Source organism: Heptranchias perlo, chromosome 32, assembly GCF_035084215.1.
Source record: "Heptranchias perlo isolate sHepPer1 chromosome 32, sHepPer1.hap1, whole genome shotgun sequence".
In the NCBI taxonomy this organism is placed as follows: Eukaryota; Metazoa; Chordata; class Chondrichthyes; order Hexanchiformes; family Hexanchidae; genus Heptranchias; species Heptranchias perlo.
The window spans coordinates 19,274,679-19,291,558 of NC_090356.1; the positions used below are offsets into that span (position 1 = coordinate 19,274,679).

Consider the following 16,880-nt stretch of genomic DNA (forward strand, 5'->3'; position numbering starts at 1 on the left):
CCACCCAGCTTGCTCCTGTATCATGTACCGTCTTAATTATTCTCAGAGAGCGCTCCAATGACCCAAGTCGGTCACTCAACTTCACTGTCTCGTCTTGAAGCTGCTTGTTCTCCTCTTCCAAATAGTTAATCCTAAAAAGTGAGTGAAAGGCAGACAATCAATATCGGTCAACACAGGCACGACATACAGTCTGAACTGTGTTTATTTTTCTTCCTCCTTTTGCCACCGGTTTTCCCCCTCACCACCGCCTCTTTCAAAAGTGCTGACTCCTTGCTGGGGTGCAGGAAGCAGTTGTCGTTGGCCATTCTTCATGTGTAAGCTTAGATGGTGAATGTTAGCAGGCTATTTGACCATAGATGACATCACAGCACAGCTCAATCCTGTCCTCACCCAATGTCTACACATGTGGGCACTTTCCAGGAGGGGTCACTGGGTAGTGATCAGGAGCAGGAGCTCCAGCTGTTGCCCCATCCCTCCAAAACAAGGGGCGCTGAGGCTAATAGTAGCATCTCAATGGACTGAAATCAGCAAACTCAGCACAGACTAAGATTAAATGTGGGACCTTCCTGGTCCATAGGGCCCAGCAACTCAGTGTCTTAAGTAGCTTAGCCACCATGGAAGCCATGATCGGTACAGGTTTAACCCCCCTCCAAATTTTTTTAAAAATTGAAAAGCAGCAGAGGGAGGGCACACAGCCCCTCCCCTACCACCACAGAGACACGGGAAGATTAGGAAGGAAATTTACTCAAATTACTTCTGGACTCTACGATGGACTGAAATCGATGGATATTCGGACACTAGGGGAATCAAGGGATATGGGGATAGGGCCGAAAAGTGGAGTTGAGGTAGAAGATCAGCCATAATCTTATTGAATGGTGGAGCAGGCTTGAGGGGGTCATATGGCCTACACCTGCTCCTATTTCTTATGTTCTTATATCAATAAGTGTGGCATAGACAGAGCACTGGGGTCAAGGTGCTGCCTGTCTTCCCAGCTGATACATTACATTTCAAAAGAGTAAGAGGAGAGAATAAAATTTTTAGACGGTACAAATGTGAAGGAGTCATTGTGCCTCTCAGCCATTGAGGTCTTACACAGACCACTGTAATCTCCTCCTACTATGGAATTGAAGATGTTAGCACTTTCAGTGGGACCCTTCATTAGGGCTATAAAAGGGGCTTCTCCAGCCTGACTGTGCCGGTCTAATGAAGGGTCAGCATCCTCTAAATATTAACTTATGTTTCTCTTCCCAATGCTGTCTGAGCTGAGATACAAACAGCACCTGGGATTAGGTCATTTCAGCAACGTGCACAGATCCAGCTTCTCACACTGTCCAGTGCAGTAACCCTGTCCAACCATTATTCTGGAACCCTTCCACTCCCAAATATTGAGATCTTCACATTTCCTTTCATGATACAATATGAAGGCTGGAAAAGGCGTCACTATGTTGTGTGTTATCCCAGCAGGAAGACAACACATTACAGCGATAATCAGACAGTAAGGTGCCTAGTCACTGCTGCTACTAACTGTAGTCTTATTACAACGCGTGGTTCTGTCTTACACTCGAGCGTGGTAAGATACGTGTGTCTGATTGAAAGAATTATGTGCCTTAAGCAGCAACACTGCTGCCAACAAAATTATTCAAAGCTATTAACCATCTGCCAAATAAAAATATATTTATAGGTAAAATGACCCAAGTCTCTGTTAAGAATAGAGTTTAGCACAAGAAAGGGCCATTTGGCCCAATCAACCCTGCATGGTCAAAGGCGCCCTTAATTCATATGATTTGCAAAGGTAGGTAAAACTTCCTGGAGGAAACTGGGAAATCTTTCCCTGATCCCGAGGAGGAAAAATGATCAAAAGCTTAATGATATCCAATATTGTAAGCCAGGATTTCAATGAAGTAATAGTGGGCATGTGAAATTTTTGTACCATGTTCACCTGAACAGGAAGAAACATCCACCAGTTATATATTGTGCCTTCTAACATTGGGTTGCATCCAAACGAGAACATTTTGAGCTGTATAACACTAGAGTGAAGTGCAGATGGCCACAGGTCTGTCACTATGGGAGGAGGGGGGGTGGGGGGTAGGAGCAATTTGAAGCGATGAATCAAAAGTATCATGCAATAAGTACATTGCACAACTATAATGCATATTGGCTTAAATGGGAGTTTTTCTTATAGCACATCAGTGCCAGTACACTAAACTAAGCCGGGTGCCAACACTTATATCAAGCTGTTATTCAAACCTGTTATCTTTCCCCTCTCCATTCCTCAAGGTGTTATTTCATGCTGAGGTATTGCCCACCCAGTATCTCACCCAAGTCACCATTCTCTGTGTGTAAGTCTAGGCTGTGAGTATTAGCAGGCTATTCTATCATGGCAAACATCACAGCTAATACCAACTGGGTCCTCGAATAATGTTCACACATGACCACTTTCAAGTAGGAGTTACTGGATAGTGATTAGGAGCAGGAACCCTTACACTATTTATCCCTTTTCCAGCCAAACCATGCTGAGGCTAATTGTACCTACTGATATTGTGGCTGGGATCAGCTAACTTGGCATAGACCATGATCAAACTGGTCAGGATGTACCCACTCAGCCATATGGGGAGCAGATAGCAAGTACCTATTGTTTTTTTAACCCATTTAAATTTGAATACCTCAAACACCCTCATATTTCCCCTCTATACACATCTGAAGTATTTCCCAATTACAGCAAGCAACCTCCAGCCCAGTTCCCTGACCCATTGTCTATTTAGATTCCTTAAACAGCCCTGAAATAGCTCAATTTTCATTAAACTCATAGGGTAGACATAGATGAGGAAGACCATTCAGCCCAACTCAACTCATTCTTCCAAAAAAAACCTACAGTTCCCTCATTACTGCATCTGTTTCTTAAATGATTGCAGACTGTTTGCCTTCACTACCTTACCCAAAGACCATTACATGTGTTGATCACGCTTTGCGTGAAGTGGAAACATAAGGGGCTAGAAATTGGGCCGTCTAGCGCCCGTTATTTCGGCACGATGCAGCCTCTTGAAATGCCAAGATGGTGCCATGTAAAGTAAGGAGAAAATGGATACAATCAGTGTGCAATGCTGATTTAAAGTGATAGATCATTTTGGAACATGACATTCAACTCAATGCACAGTCTTAACCACGACCATCTGAACGTGTCTTGTAGTCCCTGGAGGACCCTCCACCGGCGCTAATTAAAGTGACCATGCAGGATTTACAGGTTAGTTGTTGGATTATTGCTTCTGGCTGATGATGCATTTGTAACTGTTTTTGGAAGTCTCCTTTACTTGAATACTAGGACGCGGGGACATAACCTAACATTTACAGCCAGGACGTGCAGGAGTGAATTTAGGAAACGCTTCTACATGCAAAGGGTGGTAGATGTTTGGAACATTCTTCTGCAAACGGCAGCTGATGCTAACTCAATTGTGAATTCTAAATCTGAGATTGATAGATTTCTGTGAACCAAGCGTATTAAGGGATATGGGGCTAAGGTGGGTATATGGAGTTAGGTCACAGGTCCGCCATAATCTCACTGAATGGCGGAACAGGCTCAAGGGACCAAATCCCACTGTCACTTGCTGCCTCCTATTATGCGCCACCTTCTCCTGCAAGCAAGTGAGATGTGTGTCTGGGTGATGTGCCTGACATGGTTGAATAGCTGCCATGTGTGTGGCCAGTGAGTTGTGGATGGGCGGTTTGCAACACTGGTAATGAGTAAGGGTGAGAGGAAGCATCTGATTGGCAGAGTTGAGTAATGATGTAAAGAGTTTGATGGTATGTGGGTGATGGGGGGTGTAGTGTGTGGAGCAGTGGATGCGGCTAGTGGCGCAGTTGCTAGGAGACGCCACTTGACCTCACTCACCTTGACCACTCGTGTCAAAGCATTGAACATCTTCGTGCACTGCATCCATGTTCGTGGTGCTGTGTGCCTGGCATTGACTTCGTCCCCCACTGCCTCTTGGGACCATGTCTAGAGGGCCTCTTGCAACGCCCCCCCCCCCCCCCCGCTGATTTAGGATGTCCCTCCTCTGTCCACCTCCTGCACCAAGGCCTCTAGTGCATCAGCAGGGAATCTTGGTGCACGCACTCTCGCAGGCATGGTACAAACTCAGATCGGCAGGTTGGTGAGGTCTGGCATGCAGATTGGAGGATGTGGGCGTTAGTAATGCGCAACCTTTAGTCAATGTTTTAACATAGAATCATAGAAGTTTACAACACAGAAACAGGCCCTTCGGCCCAACATGTCCATGTCGCCCAGTTTACACCACTAAGCTAGTCCCAATTGCCTGCACTTGGCCCATATCCCTCTATACCCATCTTACCCATGTAACTGTCCAAATGCTTTTTAAAAGACAAAATTGTACCCGCCTCCACTACTGCCTCTGGCAGCTCGTTCCAGACACTCACCACCCTTTGCCCCCTCGTTATAGACTCCCCTACCTTTGGGAAAAGATTTTGACTATCGACCTTATCTATGCCCCTCATTATTTTATAGACTTCTATAAGATCACCCCGAAACCTCCTACTCTCCAGGGAAAAAAGTCTCAGTCTATTATCCAACCTCTCCCTATAAGTCAAACCATCAAGTCCCGGTAGCATCCTAGTAAATCTTTTCTGCACTCTTTCTAGTTTAATAATATCCTTTCTATAATAGGGTGACCAGAATTGTACACAGTATTCCAAGTGTGGCCTTACTAATGTCTTGTACAACTTCAACAAGACATCCCAACTCCTGTATTCAATGTTCTGACCAATGAAACCAAGCATGCTGAATGCCTTCTTCACCACCCTATCCACCTTTGACTCCACTTTCAAGGAGCTATGAACCTGTACTCCTAGATCTCTTTGTTCTATAACTCTCCCCAACGCCCTACCATTAACGGAGTAGGTCCTGGCCCGATTCGATCTACCAAAATGCATCACCTCACATTTATCTAAATTAAACTCCATCTGCCATTCATCGGCCCACTGGCCCAATTTATCACGATCCCGTTGCAATCCTAGATAACCTTCTTCACTGTCCACATGACTCATCTGTTTGTAAACATAGGGACGGGACTTGTATCTGTGTTTAACGTGTGTGAGGTCTGATCTCTGTTCAGACTTCGTGCAGACAGCAGACTGTTATTTTTGGCAAATAACAGGTATCAGCTACTTTTGAGAGATTTTAAGAGATGTCCTCCCTTTAAGTGATTGGCGCTCCCCCTGCTGGTGGAAAGTGCACATTTCCTTGAATTGTCACGTCAGGCCTAGTTTTTAGGCTGTTTGAAGCTAAGTCCTTAGACAGGTTGAACGTCTTGTCCTGCCTGCGCAGGAAGCACTGGGTGCGGGTTAATCGCAGATCGCGACATCTGCGCCCGGTTTTGGGGGTTAGCCAATTTAACCCCTATCTGTTTCTATCTCATAATCAGCTCCTTAAAATTTTTTAGCGTCTTTGGCTGTTGTCTCTAGCATGGGCAATAGTCCACAGGTGCCTTCTAACATTTGGTTAAACAAAAACAAATATGGACCTGAAATTTCTCCCATGCGCTGGGCACACCTCTAGTGTTGCTATGGGAGGGGATGGCAGAATATGAGATGAAATCCGGTTCTGCCAAGATTCCACCCAGAGCCAGTGAACTTTCCATTATGGGCTTACTAAAGGCTCCAGAATACTGGAACGAGCAGGTCGAATCTTGGAGGGGATCAATTACGTCGCTGGGATGGCCCAACGGGTCCATTGGCAGCTGCAGAACTGAAGCTGCTCTGTTAGCGAGAGGCCCTTCTCAAGGGAGAGACTAGAGAAACTGGGGTTGTTCTCCTTAGAGCAGAGAAGGTTAAGGGGAGATTTGATAGGGGTGTTCAAAATCATGAAGAGTCTTGATAGAGTAAATAAGTAGAAACTGTTTCCAGTGGCAGAAGGGTCAGTAACTAGAGGACACAGATTTAAGGTAATTGGGAAAAGAACCAGAAGCGACATGAGGAAAACATTTTTTTTACACAGCAAGTTGTTATGATCTGGAATGCACTGCCTGAAAGGTTGGTGGAAGCAGATTCAATACTAACTTTCAAAAGGGAATTGGTGAAATACTTGAAGGGGCAAAATTTGCAGGGCAATGGGGAAGAGCAGGGGTGTGCGGCTAATTGGATAGCTCTTTCAAAGAGTCGGCACAGGCACGATAGCCCAAACGGCCTCCTTCTGTGCTATATCATTCTATGATTTTAAGGCTGCACCTGCTATGTTGGAGTGGCCTGGAGCCACTCCGACATTCTGGAATTCAGTCAAGGCAGGCATCGCTGAAACACAGCCTCAACCATGCTAATGACTCCATCCTCAGAATTTGGTGCAGATCAGTGGCCTTGGGGTCCTTTTCACTGCACTTGTGCTGGCGGAGCGGGCCAACAGAATTTTGACCCTTCTGTCCTTTCACTTAATTCTTTAGTCACAAAAACACCCCAATATACATTGGAGGTGAATCATTTTTGAAGAAAACTCAGTAAGCACGAAATTTGATTTCCCATTTATGCACTGGTTTTGATTGCTTAAATTAACAGAACGAATCTCAGCCCCTATTCAGAATGGTGAAGGCTTCAAATATCAGGGACACAAATTTAAGAACTGGGAAGTTAGGATTAAGAAGGGAAGTTGGCCAAACCTTTTTGTCAAAGAGTAATGGAATGTGGAACAAGTTATCAGGAAAGCCCATTGTAGTGGACAGCATAAATGGGTTAAGGGCAATTACATACCTTTCTGGAGAGAAGGGGTTGAGGGATATAGTGATAAGGCGGGTAGGTAGGCTTGAACAATGAAAAAGGCGCTGGCTTGTTAGGCCTAATGGCCTTTTCTTTATTAATAAAATGATTATTTCTATATCACCAATCTTTCTTCACCTCTAGCTATTGCAATCCTGGCTTTATTTTATCATTACTCCTTTTTACTTTTCTCTCTTGTTCCTTCTGAACTGTAATGATGCTGTCATTCTCCCTATGTGCCCAAAAGTTTGTTGAAATGAAAACATCACAGAGTCTCCTAGTTTTTTTCATTTTTTCTAAAGACCACAGAACCCCTATAATCTACAGTCTTTTCAAATCTAAGCTCAGTGTCGCTAATCACTACTTCCTGATTTATCTCATCTCTTTTGAACTTTGGTGCTGTCCTGCCTTCACCTTAGTTTCTCAACAAGAGAAAGAGCTTCCAGCAAGGTTTCACCAGATAGTAATCAAGAGCAGAACTCTGTCCAATTTTCCCCTCCGCAGCACAGGGGCGCTGAGGTCACCTCTTGTGCCTTTCTGCCACCCAGCTGAGATTAGATAGTTAAACACAGATCAGGGTTTGAACCTGGGGTTTTCCTGATCTGTGGAGTTCAGCTACTTATTGGATAAACGCCGAGCTGTTGGGAAAGCCTCCTAAAAATCCTTGGGTACCTTTGCATCTAATAATGGAATCTCAACAATTACTTGGCTTGCATTCGTCAAGCTCCATACTCTTTGTTTAGAACCTTATCTACTTTTCCCTACTGACAGAAAACATTTTGCTACTAGCTGGTTAATCTCCATTCCTGCAGTAAAACTGGACAATACTGAATTATCCTGACTCAAAATGCATCCCAAGCGACATCAAGGACTGACCTGGATGCCGATGTTTGGGATTTCCGTTGGACTCGCTCGTTACCAGTTCTTGTTGCTGACAACAGCAGAGGTGTTCCCAAAGGTGTGTGGGCACCAGAGCCGGGAGATCTAGTGGGGAGGGGGGGAAAAGGAAAATTAAAATATGAAAAACCTACCAACTGGGGGATTCCTTTACTATTTGACGATGTTACTTAGATTGGAGGGATAACTTTAGATTAAAAGGTACTCCCTGTAGCACAAGTTAAATTGTTGGTTTAATTTACTTAAAAGAAACAAAAAGGTGTGTATCTGAGAGGTCAACAATCACCCCATTTGAACTAATTGGTTTACTGAATTTAACAAGGTCTCGCACAACTCAACGTAAAAACAAAGATGTTTCCTTGATTTAAATGGCAACATTGATCAGTTTTAGTTTATTTTATAGGTTTCACCTGCCTAGGCCCTAAGCTCTGGAATTCCCTTCCTAAACCTCTCCACCTCTCTAGCGTTCTCTCCTCCTTTAAGTAGCTCCTTAAAACCTACCTCTCTGACCAAGCTTTTGGTCACCCGATCCTAATATCTCCTTATGTGCCTCGGTGTCAAATTTCATTTGCTAACGCTCCTGTGAAGCGCCTTGGGATGTTTTATAACGTAAAATGTGCTATATAAAAGCAAGTTGTTGTTTTGTTTGTTCGACAAAGACATGTTCGATGTTCATGTCTTCTGGGACATGCACCACTGTACTTGTATTATCTGTTTCTCTACTGTTAATTATATATATAATCATGTGTTTTTAAAATTGTCTGGCAATCTGTACAACAAATGAGTAAACACAGGTATTGTTGTAACATCCAAGGGATTAACAGCAGTTTGAAACAGGACAACAGTTCTTCTGAAATTTGTTGCATGGTACATCAATTGGAAAGGATAGAGTACAGCAACAAAAATGATCCCAAGTGTAGAAGGGATGAACTAGGATTTGATAAATTCAGGTTCTACAGTCTAGAGTGAGGTTGGGAGTGGGGAGGCACCTCATTGAGGTATATAAAATATTAAACAGTGTAGATAAGGTAACCACAGAGTATGGCTTCAAAGCAAGTCAGGCTAGTAGAACTAATGGACAGGCTACAGGGATAAGTTTCAAGAGGCCGAATGAGCTTTTCTCATCCTTGGCTGTTCTTATGTTGGCAATGTGAGACAGTGTTAAATTCAGTAAATAGATTACGAGTGGGGTAATTGTTAAACCCTCAGGTCTGCACCGCTGAGATAATAATATAGAAAAGGTACAGCTTCTTGATCATGGGGAAAAGGCCCATTTATGGGAACAGTTAGAATGTTAGGAAAAGATGGTTGTGTAAAAATCTGAAATCTGTGCTTCCTGAGCACACACCTGCTTCTCTACCTACCATTATCTGATGTCTGCAGTTCTGATTTTGTTTGTGTGCACTGAATCAACAAACCATTTCTGACATACATTCCTCACACATTACCTCATCATTGTTAGTGACTATTGACTATATCATGCTTAGAATTATATACTTGATGACACACATCATGTGCAAACACAACAAGGACTTGAGGAAGTTGTCAAAGAAAAGAAAACAAATAAAAGTTAAAGAAAAAGTGGTTTGGGGGTGGAGGAAACACACACATTTAAAACATTTTCTTAATAACAAAAATAAACTTGACAACCTAGGGATCAGGCTAATTTGGGCTGCCCACTTCATTTGGCGTGTGGGGGGGCTGGGGGGGCCTCACTGCAACACCTCGCCGCAGTGCAAGAAGGCTGACTATGCCAGCCGAAGATCATTTAAAAATAACTACAAGGCTAGCTCTGCATCTGACTGCCACAGTCAAAGAGGCATTTTGAATAATACCGGGCCCTACTGCTTCATGCAGTAGCGGCGGGATTTGGCGCTGATGTCGTGATCCTACCAGCCCTGCAATGATGTCAGCATGGAAGGATCGTACACAAGAAATGCCCATTCCCACTTCTGATGGGATTTTAAAAAAGGATGGAGATCTGGCCAGGTAACCAGGTCCCGTGCTAGATTCCTCTACAGCTTGCCCAGATTTCAGGGCTCTCGTTATAAATTTTTCCCCTCTTGCACAAGTTAAAAGTAAACTTTTAAAAAATGAATTAGAATGTATAAGGAGAACCCGTCCTGTCTGCAGTGCAGGTACCTGTGCTTTACATTGCAGACAACTGAATTGTTGTTCCGTACAACCTCCTCCTGCTCATTCAACTGTTGTAGAAGCTCTCTCTTCTCAACAAGGAGCAGATCGTTTTCATACGTGACCTTCATGTTCCAGGCATGTTCCTGTGGGGCAGTGACAAGAGACAACATGAGCACAATTAATCGCAGCTCTATTTTTAAAACTCTTGATTTGTAAAATAAAATTTTAATGCTCGTCAAGGTGACTGATATTAGTGCTGGGGAATGAAGCAACTTGCATTTATGGCACCAATGTCAGGATTGTACGTGGTCAGGTTAGGTACAGTGTGGGTTAGATACAGAGTAAAGTTCACTCTACAGTGTCCCTTCAAGCACTCCCAGGTCAGATACAACACAGGTTAGATACTAAGTAAACCTCCTCTTACTCTGCCAAACATCAGAAGAGTACCTCTTCTGTACCACAGTGACATTCTTTCTACATGCTCCATTCTGTGGCCTCTCAGAGCTAGTTTGCTAATTTAGTGTTAGTCAATGTTGAATTAGGAGCAAATTCACTTCACATAGGGTCCTTACAAGTAACAAACAGAGGAGACTTTCATCTCAATAAACTTATCCCTAATAGTTCAGAGTGACTGATTTAAGAGAAAAAGTGCTCCTGAATGGGTGGAGGATCAGAATGACAAAAGGCAGATGATCTAATTCCTACTTTCACTTAAGATAAAAAGTGCCAGAAATCTGAAATAAAAACAGAAAATGCTTGAACCACATAGTAGGTTGGTCAGCATCTGGAAGCGAAAGATAGGCTAATGTTTCAGGTGTAACCCTTCATCAGAATCGTGGTAACATACATTATCCAGCACATTTCACCGCCTTGTTTCTGTTTGTGTACCCTTGACAAGAAAAGGCTAGCAGGCCCATTCATGCTCGCTCCCATCTGGTATTTTAAAATTTATTCACAGGCTACTAAACCCACGACCTGCCTCTTTGTAGTTAGCATATCTACACACTTAACCGTTACTGTCTTAGAAATATAGGAAGGAACATAGGAACAGGAGTAGACCATTCAGACCCTCGAGCCTGTTCCGCCATTCAATTAGATCTTAATTTCATCTATCCGCCTTGGTTCCGTAACTCTTAATATCGTTGTCTAACAAAAATCTATTGATCTCATTCAATTGACTCCCAGCCTCAACAGCTTTTTGGGGGAAGAGAGTTCCAGATTTCCACCACCCTTTGTGGAATTGCTCATCTCCAATTCTGGCCTTTGGTGCATCCCCGATTTCCTTCGCCCCACCATTGGCGGCAGTGCCTTCAGCTGCCTAGGCCCTAAGCTCTGGAATGCCCTCCCTAAACCTCTCCACCTCTCTCTCCTCTTAAGACGCTTGTTGGCCAGGGGCTGCAGAAAACTACTGAGTTTAATTAGAATTGCTAACAAAGAGACTAACTTTTGAACTGAAGTGACCTGGAGTTCAGTCACTGGTCTGAACTGGCCAGAACCGGTTTGAATTAGTTCCGCTTCTTCGAGGGACAAAGGAGCTCTGATGAGACACCAGTCCTTATTTAGAAAAGGAGTAATGAGGTGATGCTATCTAGCCCCTTGGAACAGAGCCAATCAGGGGATGACACTGACCACTCCAGCAACTTTAAGCCAACCGGAGAAGACAGCATCATTCGAAAAGACAGGCTTGAAGTTAAAAATGAAGAATTGCAGGCTTGTGCCAGTGTTTGTGAGGAAAACTCCAGAGACTAACCATCGCGAAAGTAGGGACCCTACGTCAGGGACGTAGAGACGATGTCAGGGACGTAGAGACGACGTCGAGAGAGAGAGAACGAATCGCCTGGCCAGCGTTATCTCTCCTTTCCGGGTAATATAATATCCTTTCTATTCGGTGACCACTCAGGGAGTGTTAGTCAGGGAAACCTAGTGGGTGTGCGTTTAAATCCTAGTTTGAGTATAAAACTGTATAACCTGCTGTAAACTGCATGCCTATATCTAACCAGACGTATAAGCAGTATGTACATGATCTAATAACGTTAATAAAGTGAATTGAGAATTAAGAGAGAATTGACTGTCTCCTCTGTGTACTAAGCCAATAACTGTAACCGGTGACTTCCGGTCAACACGCTCCTTAGAACCTACCTCTTTGACCAACCTTTTGATTACCTGTCCTAATATATTATATGGCTCGGTGTCAAATTTTGTCTGATAACACTCCTGTAAAGTGCCTTGGGACGTTTTACAACGTTAAAAGGCATTGTATAAATGTAAGTTATCGTTGTTTACTTCCCTCTTTGCTGTGAGCCACATTTATATTGTGCTGGTGCTGCCAGTAACTGATGTGGGAATCTCGTGCGGCCCACAGTAACACCAAAGCTAAACTGGTCAGATTTGCTAAAGCTAAACTGGTCAGATTCGCTAAAGTCAGCGGTCAAGAGGACATAACAAAGTTTGACAAGTTTAGCTTGTTACTGTTGCGGCACAAGACTCATGTGTCAGGATCCAGCGGCACTAGTACAACATGAAGGGGGCTTTGGGCAGCCCTATAAGAAGGATTCTCCCTACTGCTTGCCCCCTCTGAGAAAGGTAAGCAAAATTGATCAGTGATTTTACAACCAGTTTCGTGTTGCAAGCTCAGGTCAACCAGGAACTGAAATGTCTGCTTAAAACTAAACAAAGCTGCCTTTTATGCAAGAGCATGCAACAATGCAAGCTGCCTGCACTCTGCCCACATTGCTTTTTTTCAACAAAAGGAATTTTTTTTATCCTCTAAAGTCCTTCCTCCTCTCCTGAAGGTGCTGAAACGTGCTGGGGAAGAGTTCCATATCCTTCAGTACTACACCCAAGTGGTCATTCTCCAATGTGCAAGCCCAGAGAGTGTCAACAAAGTACTAGCAATCGAGAATGGGAACCCTGGCTGATATTTGTCTCCCTTACCCGGGGACGCTGAGCCCAATTGCAATGACTTTACTGCTACCCTGACTAAGATCAGCTAACTCAGCACAGATCATGCATCTAACCTAGGACTTTCCTGCTGTGCACAGCTGAGTGACACAATGCCTTTACCAATTCAGAACTGAATGAACTAAACTTTCAAATGCACAAGAAAGACTTATCACCTAGAATGTCTCAAAATGCTTCACAACCAATTACTTTTAAAATGCAGTCACTGTAGTTCTTTACACAAATGTGCCAATTGTGGCAGCAAGGTCCTATAAAACAGGAAATGAGATGAATGAGCAGTTAATCTGTATTTTGGTGGTGTGAAGTGAGGGAGGAACATTACTCTTCCCTAGTCTTCTTCGGATAGAGCAATGGAGTCTTTTACATCTACATGAACAGGCAGTCAGAGCCTCATTTTAAATTCACCCCTGAAAGACGGCACCTATGACAATGTAGCACTCCCTCAGTGCTGCACTAAAATGTTAACCTAGATATGCGCTCAAGTCCTGGAGTTGGGCTTGAACACCCAACCTCTGACTTACAAGTAAATAGCTTCTACTCTTTGGACTCACCTTGTCCATCAGGTTTTTCATCAATTTGAGCTCACTTTCCAGATGTTTTATTTTACCATCCCGTAGCATCACTTCGCGGATAAAGATCTCTTTAGCTTTGCGCAGCTTCTGTTTGTGTCTCATCTGTTTCTCGTTATACAATCTGGTTAGAAATAAAAAAAATACTTGCATTTATTTAGTGCCTTTCATGTCCTCAGGATGTCCCAAAGCGCTTCACAACCAATGAAGTACTTTTGAAACGTAGTCACTGTTGTAATGTAGGCAAACACAGCAGCCAACTTGCGTAGTCAGCACTACAAACAGCAATGAGATAATGACCAGATAACATGTTTTAGTGGTGTTGATTGAGGGATAAATATTGGCCAGGACACCAGAAGAACTCCCTTGCTCTCAAATAATATCATGGGATCTTTTATGTCCAGCCGAGAGGACAAACAGGACCTTGGTTTAGCATCTCATCTGAAAGACAGCACCTCCGACAGTGCAATACACCCTCAGTAGTGCAATGAAGTGTCAGCCTAAATTACACCTGCAAGTCGCTGAACGCACGCCCTTCTGGATCAGAGGCAAGAGAGCTACCACTGAGCCAAGGCTGACACAAGAAAAAAATGGAACAGAAATGCCACAATCCAGGAATCATGGAAACTGTGCATCTAATATTATAATTATAGACTGTGTGGCGTATTTACTTTGATGACCCCTTTACCGTACAATGCTAGCTTTGACGGCAGCCTTGACTCCAGCAGCAGTACTATTTGATAAATGAGGCAAATTATCTATGAGGTAAACTACAGAAGCACTGAGAACCACCTAGAGGTGTGTTATTTGTCAATCTTGTAAAGAAGGAACGTGGCAATGGCAAAGATTAATGCTGCCACTGCACAGATAGGCCCCGCAATTTCATCTGGCCACAGGCAAGTTCAACCCTCCTATTTGAACCTCTGATGCAGTTTCATGGTCACTGGCTGCTATGGACCTTTCCCAGCAATTGAGGAAGGTCAGAAATGAACTAATCCTGACTTTCAACTTCCAATGCATGTGTGAGCACAGTTATTTATTTGCTGCTCTGATACTTTGGAATCCATCTCGCGAAACAAATGTGGTTGATTCCACACGATGTTCTGGCTCAGATTTGTCCCGAGTACCAATTCTCTGTGTAGTGCAGTAAAGCACCTCCTTAACTGTAAGCTCCTATAATGGGGTCTGATTTCTGTATTAAATAAGGTTCTACGGCTTCTTTTAAAAAAAAATTCTATGCTCATCAAGTTGAAAGTTAGTGTCAGTGAATGGAACACTCCCAGGTCAAATATAGCACAGCTTTCTCTATTCTGCCCCAACAATGTGCCTCGAAAACGTGTGATATTTTTTCCATTCCTTACATCCTGAGGACTATCGGACTGAAGTTGCTATTTAGCAGCACATGCCCTCTAAGAGTTGGATTCAGTCTGCCCAAACTTATTTCACAGAGGATCCTTACAGCCAGCAGACAGAGAAGACTTTCATCCCAGTAGTCGGGGTTGGATTTGAACCAAAGCCCCAGAGGTGGTAGGCCAGTGACTAATCCACTGCACTACCCTGATCCCTCTGTGCTTTTATTGGAACATTGTCACTTGATCTAAGGATGCTGCGATAGCCGTGCCTCCAAAGACTTCTCTTGCTTTCTCTCATTGGTGAGGAAAAGCATCTCACTTCAAAACTGAGAATTACTAGTGCAGTTGCTGTAAATGAGACCAGTCACATTTTCACTGCTACAATTGGGTCAATCTGGACAATCGGAATGTTTAAACCTTCCTGTAACATAAACGATAGCAACCCTGGATTCACAGGACCCTATTAGTTCCTTCAATGAGTTGTTCATTCACTTGCCTGACTTGTGAATCCAATTGTTGGAGAACGTTCTGCAGCTCTTCCTTAAGTTTCTCTGCCTCTTGTTTGTTTAAACACAGATCATCCATCAGCTTCTTATTAGCCTTTTGACTACAGTGATTCTAGATGGAGAATGGTTTACATTAGCACTGGGAAGTAACAAACAACAGTCACTATGGTTTAAAATGATACAGAAACAAAGCACATGCAGAATGACACCAAATAATAATTATGCATTTTAAAAAATAAAATGTGATTTTCACCTTTCCATAGTGTTTCCTAGGTGCTCGCTTCTTGTATAAGTGCATCCTAGGGGGTGACTCCTCACCTGCTTAGTTGACACATGACTTGTCCACCCTTGCTGCTTCCCTCCAGACTGTCTGCTCAAGATTGGGAATTTTAGGAGGCGGGGGGGTTGGAATTATGGGGACAGGACACCATATTGGTAAAGGCTTTTGCACATGCGCACCTAACGAGCACCAGCAGCATGTAAAGTAGGGAGATTATGCAGTAGATCAGTGTGCTACACTGATTTAAAGGGACAAATGCAACTTTGGAACTCCACGCTCCAGCCAATGCACTGTCTTAACCTTGCACAGCTGAACAGGTCTTAAACGGCATGGAAGACTCCCCTACCAGCACCATTTAAAGGGATCAAGCAGGAGTTACAGGTTCGTTGCCAGATTATTGCTTCTGGTTGCTGATGCATTTGTACCTGCTTTTGGAGGTCTCCTATACTTGAATACTAGGATATGGGGACATAGCCTAAAAATTAGAGCCAGGAATTTCAGGAGTGAAGTTAGGAAAGGCTTCTACAAGTTTGGAACTCTCCTGCAAACAGCAGTTGATGCTAGCTCAATTATTAATTTTAAATCTGAGATTGATAGATTTTTGTTAACCAAAGGTATTAAGGGATATAGGGCTAAGGCGGGTCTATGGAGTTAGGTCACAGATCAGTCATGATCTCATTGAATGGCAGAACAGGCTCGAGGGGCTAAATGGCCTACTCCTGTTCCTATAATAAAAGTTTCAATACTCTACAGGGAGTGGGTGGGCTAGCTGACAGGCAACAGCAAGGGGACTGGCGTAGTGGCAGGGGTGGGACAGGAATGCTGTCATCCTGAGAGAGGACAGCAGGTTCATGTTCTTCGCCATTTGCTGCCTTATGTTATGCACCACCTTCTCCTGCAAGAAAGCGGGAAGTGTGTCAGTGAGTATCTTGCAAGATGTTTGGGTGATGTGCCTGTCATGGTTGAATAGCTGCCAGTATGTGTGACCTGTGAGATGTGGGTATACGGCTTGCAACCATGGTAATGTGTAAGGATGAGAGGAAGCATCTGACTGGAAGAGTTGAGTACTGATTGAAAGAGTTTGTTGGTAGGTGGGTGATGAGGGGTGTCGTGCGTGGAGCAGTGGATGAGGCTAGTTGGTAGGAGATGCCACTTGACAGTTGAACTCACACACCTTGACCGCTGAACTCACGCACCTTGACTGCTCTCGTCAAATCATTGCACTTCTTCCTGCACTACATCCATGTTCATGGTGCTATGCTCCTGGCATTGACCTCGTCCCCTACTGCCTCGGGAACATTTGTCTGGAGGGCCTCTTGCCGCCACCACCACCACCACCCCCCTGAGGATATAGGATGCCCCTACTTCTGTCCACCTCTTGCACCAAGGCCTTTAGTGCATCATCAAAGAATCTTGGTGTATG

General features: G+C 43.8%; 1 protein-coding gene across 1 annotated transcript in view; it reads right to left on the bottom strand.

Annotated features, from left to right (window-relative positions):
- The window catches only part of ccdc30 (coiled-coil domain containing 30), a 111,627-nt gene that overhangs the window by 121 nt on the left and 94,626 nt on the right, over nucleotides 1-16,880 (bottom strand). The window contains exons 23-26 of the mRNA XM_067970055.1: nucleotides 15,168-15,289; nucleotides 13,302-13,443; nucleotides 9,796-9,932; nucleotides 29-131 (exon numbers count right to left, since the gene is read on the bottom strand). Of these exons, the coding sequence (XP_067826156.1) occupies nucleotides 29-131; nucleotides 9,796-9,932; nucleotides 13,302-13,443; nucleotides 15,168-15,289 (504 nt within the window). The remainder of the gene's footprint in view (nucleotides 1-28; nucleotides 132-9,795; nucleotides 9,933-13,301; nucleotides 13,444-15,167; nucleotides 15,290-16,880) is intronic.